Source organism: Nomascus leucogenys, chromosome 15, assembly GCF_006542625.1.
Source record: "Nomascus leucogenys isolate Asia chromosome 15, Asia_NLE_v1, whole genome shotgun sequence".
In the NCBI taxonomy this organism is placed as follows: Eukaryota; Metazoa; Chordata; class Mammalia; order Primates; family Hylobatidae; genus Nomascus; species Nomascus leucogenys.
Window position 1 is genome coordinate 53,391,031 of NC_044395.1, and position 14,733 is coordinate 53,405,763.

The 14,733-nt window shown below is 40.4% G+C and overlaps 1 protein-coding gene across 4 annotated transcripts in view; it reads right to left on the bottom strand.

Moving 5' to 3' along the window:
- The window catches only part of ANKRD42 (ankyrin repeat domain 42), a 68,158-nt gene that overhangs the window by 25,085 nt on the left and 28,340 nt on the right, over nt 1-14,733 (bottom strand). For 3 of the 4 annotated variants that reach the window (XR_004026047.1, XM_012505234.2, XM_012505236.2), the window contains exons 6-7: nt 8,743-8,943; nt 5,757-5,882 (exon numbers count right to left, since the gene is read on the bottom strand). Coding sequence is in view for 3 of the 4 variants with exons in the window: in XM_012505234.2 (XP_012360688.2) it covers nt 5,757-5,882; nt 8,743-8,943 (327 nt within the window). In the remaining variant the exon portion in view is untranslated. The remainder of the gene's footprint in view (nt 1-5,756; nt 5,883-8,742; nt 8,944-14,733) is intronic. The other variant, XM_030794764.1, reaches the window with a different exon arrangement.

Here is a 14,733-nt window from a genome sequence, read left to right on the forward strand (position 1 = left end):
TAAAAACCCTCAAAAACTGGGTATAGAAGGGACAAACTCAACATAATAAATGTCATATATGACAGACCCACAGCTAGTATAATACTGAATATGAAAGCCCTTCCTTTCAGACCTGGAACACAAGGATGCCCACTTTCATCTCTATTATTCAACAGAGAACTGGAAGTCCCAGCTAGAGCAATCAGACAAGAGAAAGAAACAAAGGGCATCCAAATTGGAATGGAAGAAGTCAAATTATCCTTGTTTACAAATGATATAATCTTATATTTGGAAAAACCTAAAGACCCCACACAAAAAACCTATTCAAATTGATAAGCAAATTCAGTAAAGCTGCAGAACACGAAATCAACATACAAAAATCAGTAGCATTTCTATATGCCAACAGTGAACAATTCAAAAAAGAAATAAAAAAAGTAACCCCATTTATAATAGCCACAAATAAAATTAAATACCTAGGAATTAACCAAAGAAGTAAAGGATTTATATAAAGAAAACCATAAAACACTGATGAAAGAAACTGAAGAGGACATCAAAAAATGGAAAGATATTCCATGTTCATAGACTGGAAGAATCAATATTGTTAAAATGTCCATACCACTCAAAACAATCTAGAGATTCATTGTAATCCCTATCTAAATACCAATGACATGCTACATGGAAATAGAAAAAAAAAAAAAAAAGCTAAAATTTATATGGAACCACAAAAGACCCAGAATAGCCAAAGCTATCTTAAGCAAAAAGAACAAAACTGAAGGAATCACATTACCTGATTTCAAATTACACTATAGGGCTATAGTAACCAAATAGCATGATACTGGCATAAAAACAGACACATAGACCAATAGCTGGAATTACAGGCACACACCATCATGCCTGACTAATAGACCAGAAACAAATCTACACACCTACAGTGAACTCATTTTTGACAAAGATGCCAAGAACATACACTGGGAAAAAGACAGTCTCTTCAATAAATGGTGCTGGAAAAAACTGGATATCCATATGCACAAGAAAAAAACTAGACCCCTATCTCTCACCATATACAAAAATCAAGTCAAAATGGAATAAAGACTTAAAGCTAGGACCTCAAACTATGAAACTACTAAAAGAGAACATTGGGGAAACTCTCCAGAACATTGGTCTGGGCAAAAATGTCTTGAGCAACACCCTACAAGCACAGGCAACCAAAGCAAACATGGACAAATGGGATCACATCACGTTAAAAAGCTTCTGCACAGCAAAGGAAACAATCAACAAAGTGAAGAGACAACCCACAGAATTGGAGAAAATATTTGCAAACTACCCATCTGACAAAGGATTAATAACCAAAATACATAAGAAACTCAAACAACTCTATAGGAAAAACTCTAATAATCTGATTTTTAAATGGGCAAAAGATCTGAACAGACATTTCTCAAAAGAAGACATATAAATGGCAAACAGACATATGAAAAGGTACTCAACATCATGGATCATCAAATAAACGCAAATCAAAACTACAAATAAGATATCATCTCCCCCCAGTTAAAATGACTTATATCCAAAAGACAGGCAATAACAAATGCTGGTGAGGATGTGAGAAAAGGGAACCCTAGTACACTGTTGGTGAGAATGTAAATTTGTACAACCACTATGAAGAACAGTTTGGAGGTTCCTCAAAACACTAAAAGTAGAGCTACCACACAATCCAGCTATCCCACTGCTTGGTATATGCCCAAAAGAAAGGAAATCAGTATATCAAAGAGACATCTTCACTCCTATGTTTGTTCCAGCACTGTTCACAATAGCTAAGATTTGGAAGCAATCTAAGTGTCCACCAACAGATAAATGGATAAAGAAAATGTGGTACATATACACAATGCAGTACTAATCCGCCATAAAAAAGAATAAGATCAGCTGGGCACAGTGTTTCACACCTGTAATACCAGCACTTTGGGAGGCCGAGGTGGGCGGATCACGAGGTCAGGAAAACAAGACCATCCTGGCTAACACAGTGAAACCCCGTCTCTACTAAAAATACAAAAAATTAGCCGGGCATAGTGGCACACACCTGTAGTCCCAGCTACTGGGGAGGCTGAGGGAGGAGAATCGCTTGAACCCAGGAGACAGAGGTTGCAGTGAGCAGAGATCACACCACTGCACTCCAGCCTGGGTGACCGAGTGAGACTCCATCTCAAAAAAAAAAAAAAAAAAAAAAAAAGAATAAAATCTTGTCATTTGCAACAACATGGATAAAACTGGAGATCATCATGTTAGGTGAAATAAGCCAGGCACACAAAGACAAACTTTGCATGTTCTCATCTATTTGTGGGATCTAAAAATCAAAACAATTGATCTCATGGACACAAAGAGTAGAAGGATGGTTACCAGAGGCTGGGAAAGGTAGTAGGGGAGTCAGAGGGAGGTAGGGATAGTTAAAGGGTACCAAAAAATAGAAAGCATGGGACTGGACGCAGTGCCTCATGCCTGTAATCCTAGCACTTTGGAAGACCAAGGTGGGCGGATCACTTGAGTCAGGAGTTCGACGTCAGCCTGGGCAACATGGCAAAACCCTGTCTCTACAAACAATACAAAAAATTAGCCAGGCATAGTAGCATATGCCTGTAGTCCCAGCTACTCAGGAGGCTAAAGTGAGAGGACCCCCTGAGCCCAGGAGGTCAAGGCTGCAGTGAGTCGTGATAGCCCCATTGCACTCAAGCCTGGGCAACAGAGTGAGACTATTTGATAGCACAACAGGGTGACTATAGTCAATAATAACTTAACTGTACATTTTTAAATAACTAAAAGAAGGTAACTGGATTGTTTATAACACAAAGGATAAATGCTTGAGAGGATGGATACCCCATTCTCCATGATGTGAATATTTCACATTCCCTGTCTGTATCAAAACATCTCACACACCCCATAAATATATACACCTACTATGTACCCATAAAAATTAAAAAGAAAAAAAGAAAAGGTAAATGTCCCCCAACAATGCTCTTTTCCAGCTGTAGCGACTTATAATCCCCCTCCACCACACCATCTGATCCACTCCTAGCCCTAGGAGTCCTTGATAGATGGACTCATGAAGAGAGGGTAAAGAGCAAACTCTTTTGGCTCCTTATCACTTTCACCTTCCCACCTTCCAACATCTATATTAAAAACACCTTGTCGATGTAGAACAGTCTCTTTAGAACCTGCTTCCAGATCCCTCATTTCTCTCAGTTCAAGTGGTGAAGAAATGACTAGGACAGGCTGAAAACTAGCCATCAATGAAACTTACTTTACTGTCCCCACATAGATGTACTATGAGCACCATGAGTGAGCCTATCTTTTGCTACTGTGTCTAAATGACACCCCCCCACACACACATTAGCAATAAAAAACATATGTAGGATATGAAATGGGGGCTATAAAATGGATGTGTTATAGGAGGAATTGTGTTCCCCTCAAAATTCATTATGTTGAAGTCCTAACCTCCAGTACCTCAGAGTCCAACTGTATTTGGAGATAAGGCCTTTAAAGTGGTAACTAAGGAAAAATAAGGTGATGTGGGTGGGCCCTAATCCAATTTGACTAATTTACTTACAAGAGGAGGAGATGAGGACACAAACATGGTCATGCACAGAGGAAAGACTATGTGAGGGTATAGCAAGAAGGCAGCAGGTCATCTATAAGCCAAAGAGAGAAGCCTCAAAAAAAAACCAAACCTGCTGCTACCTTCACCTCAGACTTCTAGCCTCCGGAACTCTGAGAAAATAAATTTATGTTGCTTAAGCCATCCAGTCTGCAGCATTTTGTTGTATCAGCCCTAGTAAACTCATACAGCGGCTTTGCTCCAAGAAACCACATTTAAAAAAAAAGAAAAAAAAAAAACTTTAGATACACGTTAAGCCTCCCCCCCATTCACATATCTCACAATAGAGAGTTTAACTCCTGGATGGCCAGCAGAAATGGATGGAGTGAGATACTCCAAATCTAGGGCACAGAGCTCACCAATCTGTGGACCTCTCTCTCTGTAGGAGAAAACATCCTTTGCATCCCATCTCTTCTCACTTCCCTCGCTTATAAAACTATTGGTACACATAGCATTTAGATTCTATACTTTGAGATATATTATGGATTAAACAAAGTAAGCCAAAAACCTAACCAATGGGAACATAATATATGATCTGAGGACTGCCAGAAGTACTTGTGAAATAAAGTCCAATTCAAACACATGATTATATTAATAAGCCTACTATCATTTTACTCTAAGAGTTCAGTAAGAATCACCTGCCATCAGGCCAGGCATGGTGGCTCACGCCTGTAATCCTGCACTTTGGGAGGCCAAGGCAAGTGGATCATTTGAGGCCAGGAGTTCAAGATCAGCCTGGCCAACATGGTGAAACCCCATCTCTATTAAAAAGACAAAAAATTAGCCCGGTGTGGTGGCACATGCCTATAATCCCAGCTACTCGGGAGGCTGAGCTTGGGAGGATGACTTGAGCCCAGGAGGTCTCCACCTGCACTCCAACCTGGGTGACAGAATCAGACCTGGTCTAAAAAAAAAAAAAAAGAGAGAGAGAGAGGGATGACTTCCATTTTAGTATGAATTAATAGGTCATTTTTAAAATGTTATCCTAAAAACACATGAAAAAATGCTCATCATCACTGGCCATCAGAGAAATGCAAATCAAAACCACAATGAGATACCATCTCACACCAGTTAGAATGGCCATCATTAAAAAGTCAGGAAACAACAGGTGCTGGAGAGGATGTGGAGAAATAGGAACACTTTTACACTGTTGGTGGGACTGTAAACTAGTTCAACCATTGTGGAAGTCAGTGTGGGGATTCCTCAGGGATCTAGAACTAGAAATACCATTTGACCCAGCCATCCCATTACTGGATATATACCCAAAGGACTATAAATCATGCTGCTATAAAGACACATGCACACGTATGCTTATTGTGGCATTATTCACAATAGCAAAGACTTGGAACCAACCCAAATGTCCAACAACGATAGACTGGATTAAGAAAATGTGGCACATATACACCATGGAATACTATGCAGCCATAAAAAATGATGAGTTCATGTCCTTTGTAGGGACATGGATGAAACTGGAAAACATCGTTCTCAGTAAACTATCGCAAGGACAAAAAACCAAACACCGCATGTTCTCACTCATAGGTGGGAATTGAACAATGAGAACTCATGGACACAGGAAGGGGAACATCACACTCCAGGGACTGTTGTGGGATGGGGGGAGGGGGGAGGGACAGCATTAGGAGATACACCTAATGCTAAATGACGACTTAATGGGTGCAGCAAACCAACATGGCACATGGATATATATGTAACAAACCTGCACATTGTGCACATGTACCCTAAAACCTAAAGTATAATAATAAAACTTAAAAAAAAGAAAATCTTTAAAAATAAAATAAAAAATAAAATAAAATAATATTTTCATTTAAAAAAAAATGTTATCCTAAGAAACTTCTCTAGCAGTACATTTCACATCTTAACTAACATGACAATGTCACTATAGAAATTTTATTGGAATTACCCTTGAATAAGATAATGCATGACTATCTGGCATCATAAAAGAAACATTACACTTGATTTGAAAATTAGGCATTCTATATACCACACAAGATAGACTGATATCTGCTAGGGTATCAGAAAAAAGTTTCATGTTTCATGTGTTTCTGATTGATAATTACTTTAAAAGATTAATAACTCAGTAGCTATTGTATCCGAACTGAAAGGAGGAATCATAACTCACCTTTATGCATAAGAGTTGATCCATTATCAGCACGCTCATTAATATTGATTACTCCATCTTCTACTAATTTCTTAAGCATCCCCAAATCACCCTTAAAGGCAGCCACATGACCTGGAAATGCTAAAGCTATGAATAAAAAAATTCAGCATTTCAATAAACACAAGAGTTTATTCTTTTCCCTGTCTTAAGCTGTCATATATTTCAGCCTTCAAATATAAGGCTGTTGTAATGGGAAGAGTTCAGTTGATGACTAGCAGTAAAAAGAGAATTATAAAATGAGATTATTACTAATCATTCTACTCCTTTTCCCCTCAGGACTTCAAACATGCCAGAAGTATTGTACCAGGACAATTTTTAGCCATACTCTCTTTCTCTCTCATACCACCACAAAACACAGGGGATGGTCATTTAAAACCCTTTGGATAAAGACACACTTGGAAGCCGGGCGTGGTGGCTCACGCCTGTAATCCCAGCAATTTGGGAGGCTGAGGTGGGTGAATCATTTGAGGTCAGGAGTTCGAGACCAGCCTGGCCAACATGGTGAAACCGTCTCTACTAAAAATACAAAACTTAGCCGGGTGTGGTGGCTCACGCCTATAATCACAGCTACTCAGGAGGCTGAGGCAGGAGAATCACTTGAACCTGGGAGGTAGAGGTTGCAGTGAGCCGAGAGTGAGATTCCATCTCAAAAAAATAAATAAATACAGACACACTTGTTCTCATGGCCTGCAGTTGCACAGACCTCTCCTTCTCTGCTTGCAAGATAGTGAAAACAGCAAAATAGACTAGAAGCAGATAAGAAGTGTGTATGTGCACACACATATAGAGTCATCCCTTGGAATCCTAAGGGTTCCAGGACCCCCAAAGATACCAAAATCTGTGGATGCCCAAGTCCCTTATATAAAATGGTATAATATTTGCACATAACCTATGCACATCCTCCCTCCCATATACTTTAAATAATCTCTAGGTTACTCACAATACCTAATACAATAGAAATGCTATGTAAATAGTTGTCATACTGTTTTGTTTTGTTTAGAGGCAGGGTCTCACTTTGTCACTGAGGTGTGGTCACAGCTCACTGTAACTTTGAACTCCTGGGCTCAAGCAATCCTCCCACCTCAGCCTCCCGGGTAGCTAGGATTACAGGATGCACCATCATGCCCTACTCTTGCTGGTCTTTGTTGTATTCTGTCTTACTGATCTGTATGTCTGTTTGCCATTACTACACACTGCCTTGATTACTGTAGCATTATAGTAAAAGTCTTAAAATCAAGTAGTGTAAGTCCTTCCAACTTTGTTATTTTAAAAATATTCTTTGGCTATTCTAGGTTGTTTCTTTCCATATGTAAAAATGAGAATAGCTACATTTCAGATTTGTTGAGAGGATTAAATTATGAATTCTTTGGTATCCAAGTATCAAGAAGATCTTTTTTTTTTTTTTTTTGAGACGGAGTCTCGCTCTATCGCCCAGGCTGGAGTGCAGTGGCGCAATCTCGGCTCACTGCAAGCTCCGCCTCCCAGGTTCACACCATTCTCCTGCCTCAGCCTCTCCGAGTAGCTGGGACTACAGGCGCCCGCCACCACACCCGGCTAATTTTTTTTTTTTGTATTTTTAGTAGAGACGGGGTTTCACCGTGGTCTCGATCTCCTGACCTCGTGATCCGCCCACCTCGGCCTCCCAAAGTAAAAGACAAAACGATGCAATCTTTACAAGTGCTTACTATCATGTCTGGCATTTTTAGTAAGGACTCAGTTTATGTAGTTACTATCATTGAAGACATTTTATTAAGCATCAACTATATGCTAGAGATCAGGTTAGGTACTTTCAGTTGTGTGTGTGTATGTGTGTGTGTGTGCGTGTGTGTATGTGTACATATGTATGTGTATAGATGTACAGCTGGCCCTCCATACCTGCAAGTTCCACATCAGCAGATTGAACAGATGGAAAATATTTGAAGGAGAAACAAATAAAATAACAATACAACAATAAAAAATAATGCACATAAAGAACAATACAGGCTGGATGCCTGTAATCCCAGTGCTTTGTGGGGAGGCTGGGGCAAGAGGATCACTTGAGGCCAGGAGTTTGAGACCAGCCTGGGAAACATAGTGAGACCCCAACTCATATATATAACTAAAATATAAAACCACAGAATGGAATGAAAAATCTAAAATAATAGTTTACCCTTGAGGAGGAAGAAAAGGTAATGGTATTAGGGAGAGAGATCCAAAGGGCTTCAACTCTATCTTTTATTCTTTTTTTTTTTTTTTTTCCCAGGATGGAGTTTCGCTCTTGCTGCACAGGATGGAGTGCAATTGCATGATCTCAGCTCACCACAACCTCCACCTCCCAGGTTCAGGTGACTCCCCTGCCTGAACCTCCTGAGTAGCTGGGATTACAGGCGTGAGCCACCGCATCTGGCCTCTATATTTTATTCTTAAATTTAGTGATTCACTGCTCATTATGTTAATCTTTTTTTTGTTTTTTTTTGTCACCCAGGCTGGAGTGCAGAGGTACAATCATGGTTCACTGTAGCCTTGACTTCCTGGGCTCAATCCATCCTCCCACCTCAGCCTCCCAAGTAGCTGGGATTACAGGCGTGCCTCCATATCCAGCTAATTTCTGTATTTTTTGTAGAGATAGAGTTTTACTATATTTCCCAAGTTGGTCTCAAACTTCTGGGCTCAAGCAATCCACTCACCTCAGACTCCCGAAGTTCTGGAATTACCAGCATGCGCCACTGTAACCAACCTCTACACATTTTTGTCTAAAATATTTCATAATAAAGAATTTGGATGAATGTATAGACAATGATATGTAATAAATTTTAATATGTTATATATTAAACATGTTTATATTTTTACATATAACATATATAATTTGCCTTATATCTTCTTTTTCTAGTTCACTGATTCTACTCATTATATTATCATTATCATCATCATCACATTATATGCTAGAACATATCACTTAATTACTTACTTTCCTGATCCTCTAGGTCTTTTCCTTCATACTCAGCCCCCTGAATAAATTGTAAAATGTTCTGCTTGAAGAACCTCTGGGCCAAATCCAATACATTTTCTCCATTATCATTGAAAGCTTTTAAAACTTGCGTTGCACTGCTCATTCTACTGACTAGGAATTTGAAGCAGTGAAGATGGCCTTCCATGGCTGCTAAGTGAACTACAGGAAAGGAAAAAAAAATTAATTTAATTTTTATTTTTTAAAATTTTTATGTAGATATGTATGTATGTATTTAGAGACAAGATCTTGCTCTGTAACCCAGGCTGGAGTGCAGTGGCACAATCATAGCTCATTATAGCCTCCAAATCCTGAGCTCAAGTGATTCCTCCCACCTCATCCTCCCAAGTAGCTGGGAGTACAGGCAGGAGCCACCATGCCTGGCAGAATTTATTTTTTAAATTGAAACTAAAATAACTTGAAAAAAGAAGTAACACATTAGCTCTTTTCCTCATAGGGAGATGACTATCCCTGCCCCAAATGACAGGAATACAGAGAAGAGACCTTTTTCCCAGCCTGCATTTCTTTACACAGTCAGCCTTCTAGTCACTTCAAAGCAGTGAGTAAATGGTTGAATAGTTACACTTACCATGAGTCTATAGAGACCAGAAGAGCAGGCCCAGAAAGTGATCTTAGAAAGTGAAATCCCAATTATGCAGTTTATAATTACATGATAAAATGCTTATTATGTAAGTAAAATTTAATATTTTGGAAAAAAGTGGAAGAAATAAACCAATAGTCACTCTGCAAATAAGAATATTATAATATTTTATCACTATGCATTTGTCACTTTTCTGTAATAATTTATTCTTTATATTATAAACAAGAAGAATAGATTGAAATGCAGACTAGGTGTATACACTGACTTCAACATTTACAGCCTTTCAGAAAATAACAGAAAAGGTATTTTTAAAGCTATAAAAAACTAAAGAAAAAAACAGGAATGCCATGAACAGACAAGAAATTTTTTTTTTTTTTTTTTTTTTTTTTTTTTTTTTTTTTTTTTTTTTTTTGAGACGGAGTCTCGCTCTGTCACCCAGGCTGGAGTGCAGTGGCAGACAAGAAATTTTAAGGAATCCCTGAAAGAAAGTATGTTGGATGAGACTCAGGGACAGCCATAACCTAAAACTTCACGGGGGGAAAAAAAAAAAAAGGAATGAATCTGCAGTTGTTACAAGCTTCGAGGCAATGATTACAAAGACCAAGACAGTCTTTACACTTAAGAAATGACCGCTTGGGAAATAAGCCCAATTCACATATCTTGATTATGGAGAGGCAGGGTAATGCTCAAGTGGCCAGTATAATTCAGGTGAAACAAGAAGTCCCAGAAAAGAAGTCCAGATAAGATAAGTTGCAGGCACATATCAATCTATCCTCCCTCAGCTGCCCCTCACACTAGCCCCTGCCCCCCTGAAACTTCAGATTCCTCTAACTGCTTACTCATCGTTTACACTTAAAAGTCTTATAAGCATTTCTAACATATGTCAAAAGTTGAGCTCCTTAGCCTCCTCACACACACTTTCCTTATATTATCTCCCTGTCTCGGTTAATGGAAGTTCTCTCCACATTGTTCAGGCCCATAAGCCTTGGAGCCATCCTTGACTCCCCTTTCGATTACTCCCCACATCTAATTCATCAACAAATTTTACTGGCTCCTTCAAAATATATACAGAACCTGATTACTTCTCACTACCTTTGCTGCCTCTATACTGGCCAACCCAAATAGTAGCCTGAATTATTGCATCAGGTTCCCAACTGCTCTCCCTATTTCTTACCCATGCCACTACCGCACCCTCAACTGCAGGCTATTATAAACACAACAGCCAAATGATCCTTTTATTTTTGTTTTGAGACAGGGTCTTGCTCTGTTGCACAGGCTAGAGTGCAGTGGCACAATCTTGGCTCACTGAAACCTCCACTTCCCGGGTTCAAGTGATTCTGGTGCCTCAGCCTCCCAAGTAGCTGCGGTTACAGGTATGTGCCACTACACCCAGCAATTTTTTGTATTTTTAGTAGAGACGGGGTTTCACCATGTTGGCCAGGCTGGTCTCGAACTCCTGGCCTCAAGCAATGCACCCGCCTTGGCCTCCCAAACTACTGGGACTACAAGCATGGGCCACCATGCCCAGCCCAAAATGATCCCTTTAAACACAGGTCAGATCATGTCACTCCTGTGATCAAATAAAGCTGGGCATGGTGGCACATGCATATAGTCCTAGGTATTCAAGAGGCTGAGGCAGAAGGTTTGCTTGAGCCCAGGAGTTCGAGTCCAGACTGGGCAACATAATGAGAAAGACAGGAAAGAAGGAAAGAAAAAACAAACAAACCCTCTAATGGCTCCTCTTACTTCTCCAACCATAACATCTAACACTCACCCCCTCACTTCTGTTGGAACTTACTGACTTGCTATTACTCAAACACACCAGGCACATCCCTGCCTCAGGAGATTTACACTTGCTGTTACCTCTACCTGAAATGTTCTTCCTCCAGGATATCCACAAAATCTGCTTCCTCAACTCCTTCAGGTGTTTATCCAATTGTCACTTCCTCAGTGAAGGCTTTCTTGATGACTTATTTCAAATTTCATCCCCTCTAATACTCTCTACTCTCCTTTCCTACTTTACATTTATCTAAACACATATCCCTATATAATATATATTTTGCTCATTCATTTAGATGATTAACTGTCTCTCCCCTCACCACCACATGTAGGCAGGACTTTGTCTTTTACTTGCTGTACTATCTCCAGCACCCCAAATAACTGACACATAGTATGTGCTCAATAAATGTATGTCAAATTAATAAAAATTTTTGAGGTTTCTAGTTCCAAAATGGCCCTGAAGAAGCAAGCTAGTTTCACGCTCTACCAAAGAAAATAAAAACAAATATACAGCACTGAGATTATCACTAGCAATAGCCCAGAATTCAAATATGAGGATGAGACAGGTCCTGGGGCCACAGTCAAGTGAAAAAACTCTGAGCAGACAGTAAGAGAATCAGACTTCCATATCCAAGACATGCCTCCCCCAATTCTGCCCAGCACAAAGCTCATGGAAATTTCTGCCAACTCATAGTTTTTGTACTGGAAAAAGTGAAATCAAAGTAAACAAGCAGCTTCCCTATCATCTTGGGCTCCCTGGCAGAAGACCTGTCCTTGCCTCAAGCCACAGGAAGCACTGGGAGTGCCTGAAGACAAATATATCCCTGAGGACAGCCAGAGACAAAGGGGAGAGGTAGGACTACCACCTCAGTCCTGGAAACTCTGCTCTGTAACTAAGCCAAAGGAGACACCAAATCAGAGTGGCTGTTCAGCATCACCATACTAAGGTTCTTTCCACAGGTCCCCTGGGCACAAACTGCTAGCAAGCGTTCCCATACTGCTGAGATATCCCATTTGGGATCTCCCCAATTTGGAATGGGCTACACTCTGATGGCCTATTTACCGGAGTCAAGGGAAACCTGAGCATAAGGTGCCACTTAGGGCCAAAAAGGAGGCAGAGACCTACCTGGAAAAAGAAAGAAAATCAACAAGAAAATTACAAAGAATCTCTATACAAACATACCCCATAAAAACCAAAAGAAGCCAGACAGAGAAGACTGGAAAAACTAATCCCTCAATGCAAAGACATAGATGTACATCCATAAGAAATCATAGCAAACAGGGAAACACAACCTACCCAAAAGACAAAGCAATAAACTACTGACTGACTCTAACAAGATGGCAATATGTGAGTTCTCAAAGAATTCAAAATAGCAGTTTTAAGGAAACTTAGTGATCTCAAAGAAACATAGAAAAGCAATTCACAAATTTATCACAGAAATTTAACAAAAATATTTTAAATAATTTTTAAAATCAAACAGAAATCTTAAAATTGAGAAACATATTTGCCAAACTAACAAATTCATTAGAGGCTCTCAATAACAGAATGGATCAAGCAGAGGAAAGAATCAGTGAGCTCAAAAATAGGCTATTTGAAAATACCCAGTCATAGGAGAAAAAAAATGGAAAGAAATAAAAATCACCTATGAGAAATAGAAAATTATCTCAAAAGACTAAATCTAAGAATTACTGGTGTTCAAGAGAAAGTGAGCAAGAACAAGTGGTACAAAACTTATCCAAAGAAATAATAACAGAAAACTTTCCAAAACTTGAGATAAATATAAATACCCAGAAATAGTAATGTATCAGAACACCAAACAGATTCAACCCTAGTAAGACCACCCAAGGCATATAATAATCAAACTCTCAAAGGTCAAAGACAAAGGAAGGATCTTAAAAGCAGAAACAATAAAGAAACAAATAACATACAAAGGAGCCCCAGTTTGTCTCGCAAAAAAAACTTCTCAAGAAAAACCACACAGGCTAGGAAGGAACAGGACATTTTCAAAGCGCTGAAAGGAAAAAAACAAACAAAACAAAACCCTGCCATCCAAGAATCCAGCAAAGCTTCTTCAACTATAAAGAAGACAGAAGGGCTACCCATTTGGGACCCCTTCCACGCTGTGGAAGCTTTGTACTTTCACTCTGCTCAATAAAGCCTATAGCTTTTTCTACTGGTCCATGACTCACCGCGGTCAGCCACCACACCAATTCTTTGGCATGGCTAGGTAAGAACCTTAGGCATTACATTTTGGCGAGCCTGCCAGGAGTGTCCTGGAAAGGCATCTAGATCATCACGTGGTGAGTACAATCAGACCTCTTTCACTTGCTATTCTGTCCTGTCCTTCCTTAGAATTCAGAGGCTAAACCAGGCATCTGTCAGCCACTTAAAGGCAATTAGCACAGCTGCCAGACTAAAGACACAGGTGTCAGGCTGTCTGGAAAAGGGCTAACAACCCCTGACCCTTCGGGGTTGGGAGCGTTGGTTGGCCTGGAACAAGTTGCAACTCTTTCACTTTCCGTGGTGCTCCCGAAGTACACCCGGGAGTGCTCAGCAGACGTCTTAGTCTCCCAGATATCCTGGTTGAGACCAGGGTCCCACCAGAGGCTCCCCCTGCAAGGGTTACTGAGCTTGAGACAGCCACATTTTCTGACTCCTGCCTCCTGGATGCTAATGTCTGCCGGCTAGACTTCTTTCCTCAACTTGCAGGCAAGGTTATTCCCGCTAGGCAGGATCAAGATTCCCTATTTAGAAGTCTTGAATTCTTGGAGTGGCACCCGGAAGATCCCTGTTCATGGTGCCCTCCAGGGTTTAGGCAAGTGTCACCATTTGATGGCCATTTTGAAGGGCCAGTTCCCTACCATAGTGTATGGTCCCCCACATCAGGACAATTTAAAGACAGCTAATTTTCATGTGGATAGTAGAAGTCTTAGGGCATTTCCTCCATTGCTCCCCAGATAAACTCTCCCCTTCCTTAGGGACTCTCAAGTACAATCTGTGGTGCATAGGCACGGGTCTTAAAGCCATTGAATTGTTGTTTCAACCATTCAATAACTGGTATTGGAGGGAAGAAAATACTTGGGACACAGGATACTGGTACCGCCTTGAGAGAGGGGCTTACTCCTTTGATGGCAAGTGGGGACAGAGGCTAAAGTACAGCAGCTGTTCTCTTAGCTCTGGCCTGGAGGACATCCACCACCCCCTTTAAACTTACTATACGCCTCCTGTCACTAATTCAGAGATTCCTCCTTGAAGGATGGTTTTATGGCCAGGAACACATAAATTGGTCCTTAGCAAGCAAGCATCAGTGGTGCCCCCGACCGAGGCCTTGCCACCCTGGAATAGGTAAGACACATTGGCAGAAGGACCACAATAAATTCAACAGTCCTTGTGCCCCATTCAGTGGTCAACAGGTGCACGGCAGGAGCAAGGGAAGTTTCCATCCCGCTGGTAAGCATGGTTAAATCTGGTAGATGGAGAACTCAGGAAAAGCGGCCATGAGCTTTGAATACAATTGGACCTGACCCTTAGGGGATGCCTTTAGGGAAGACAAGTCCCAGGACTAACCAGA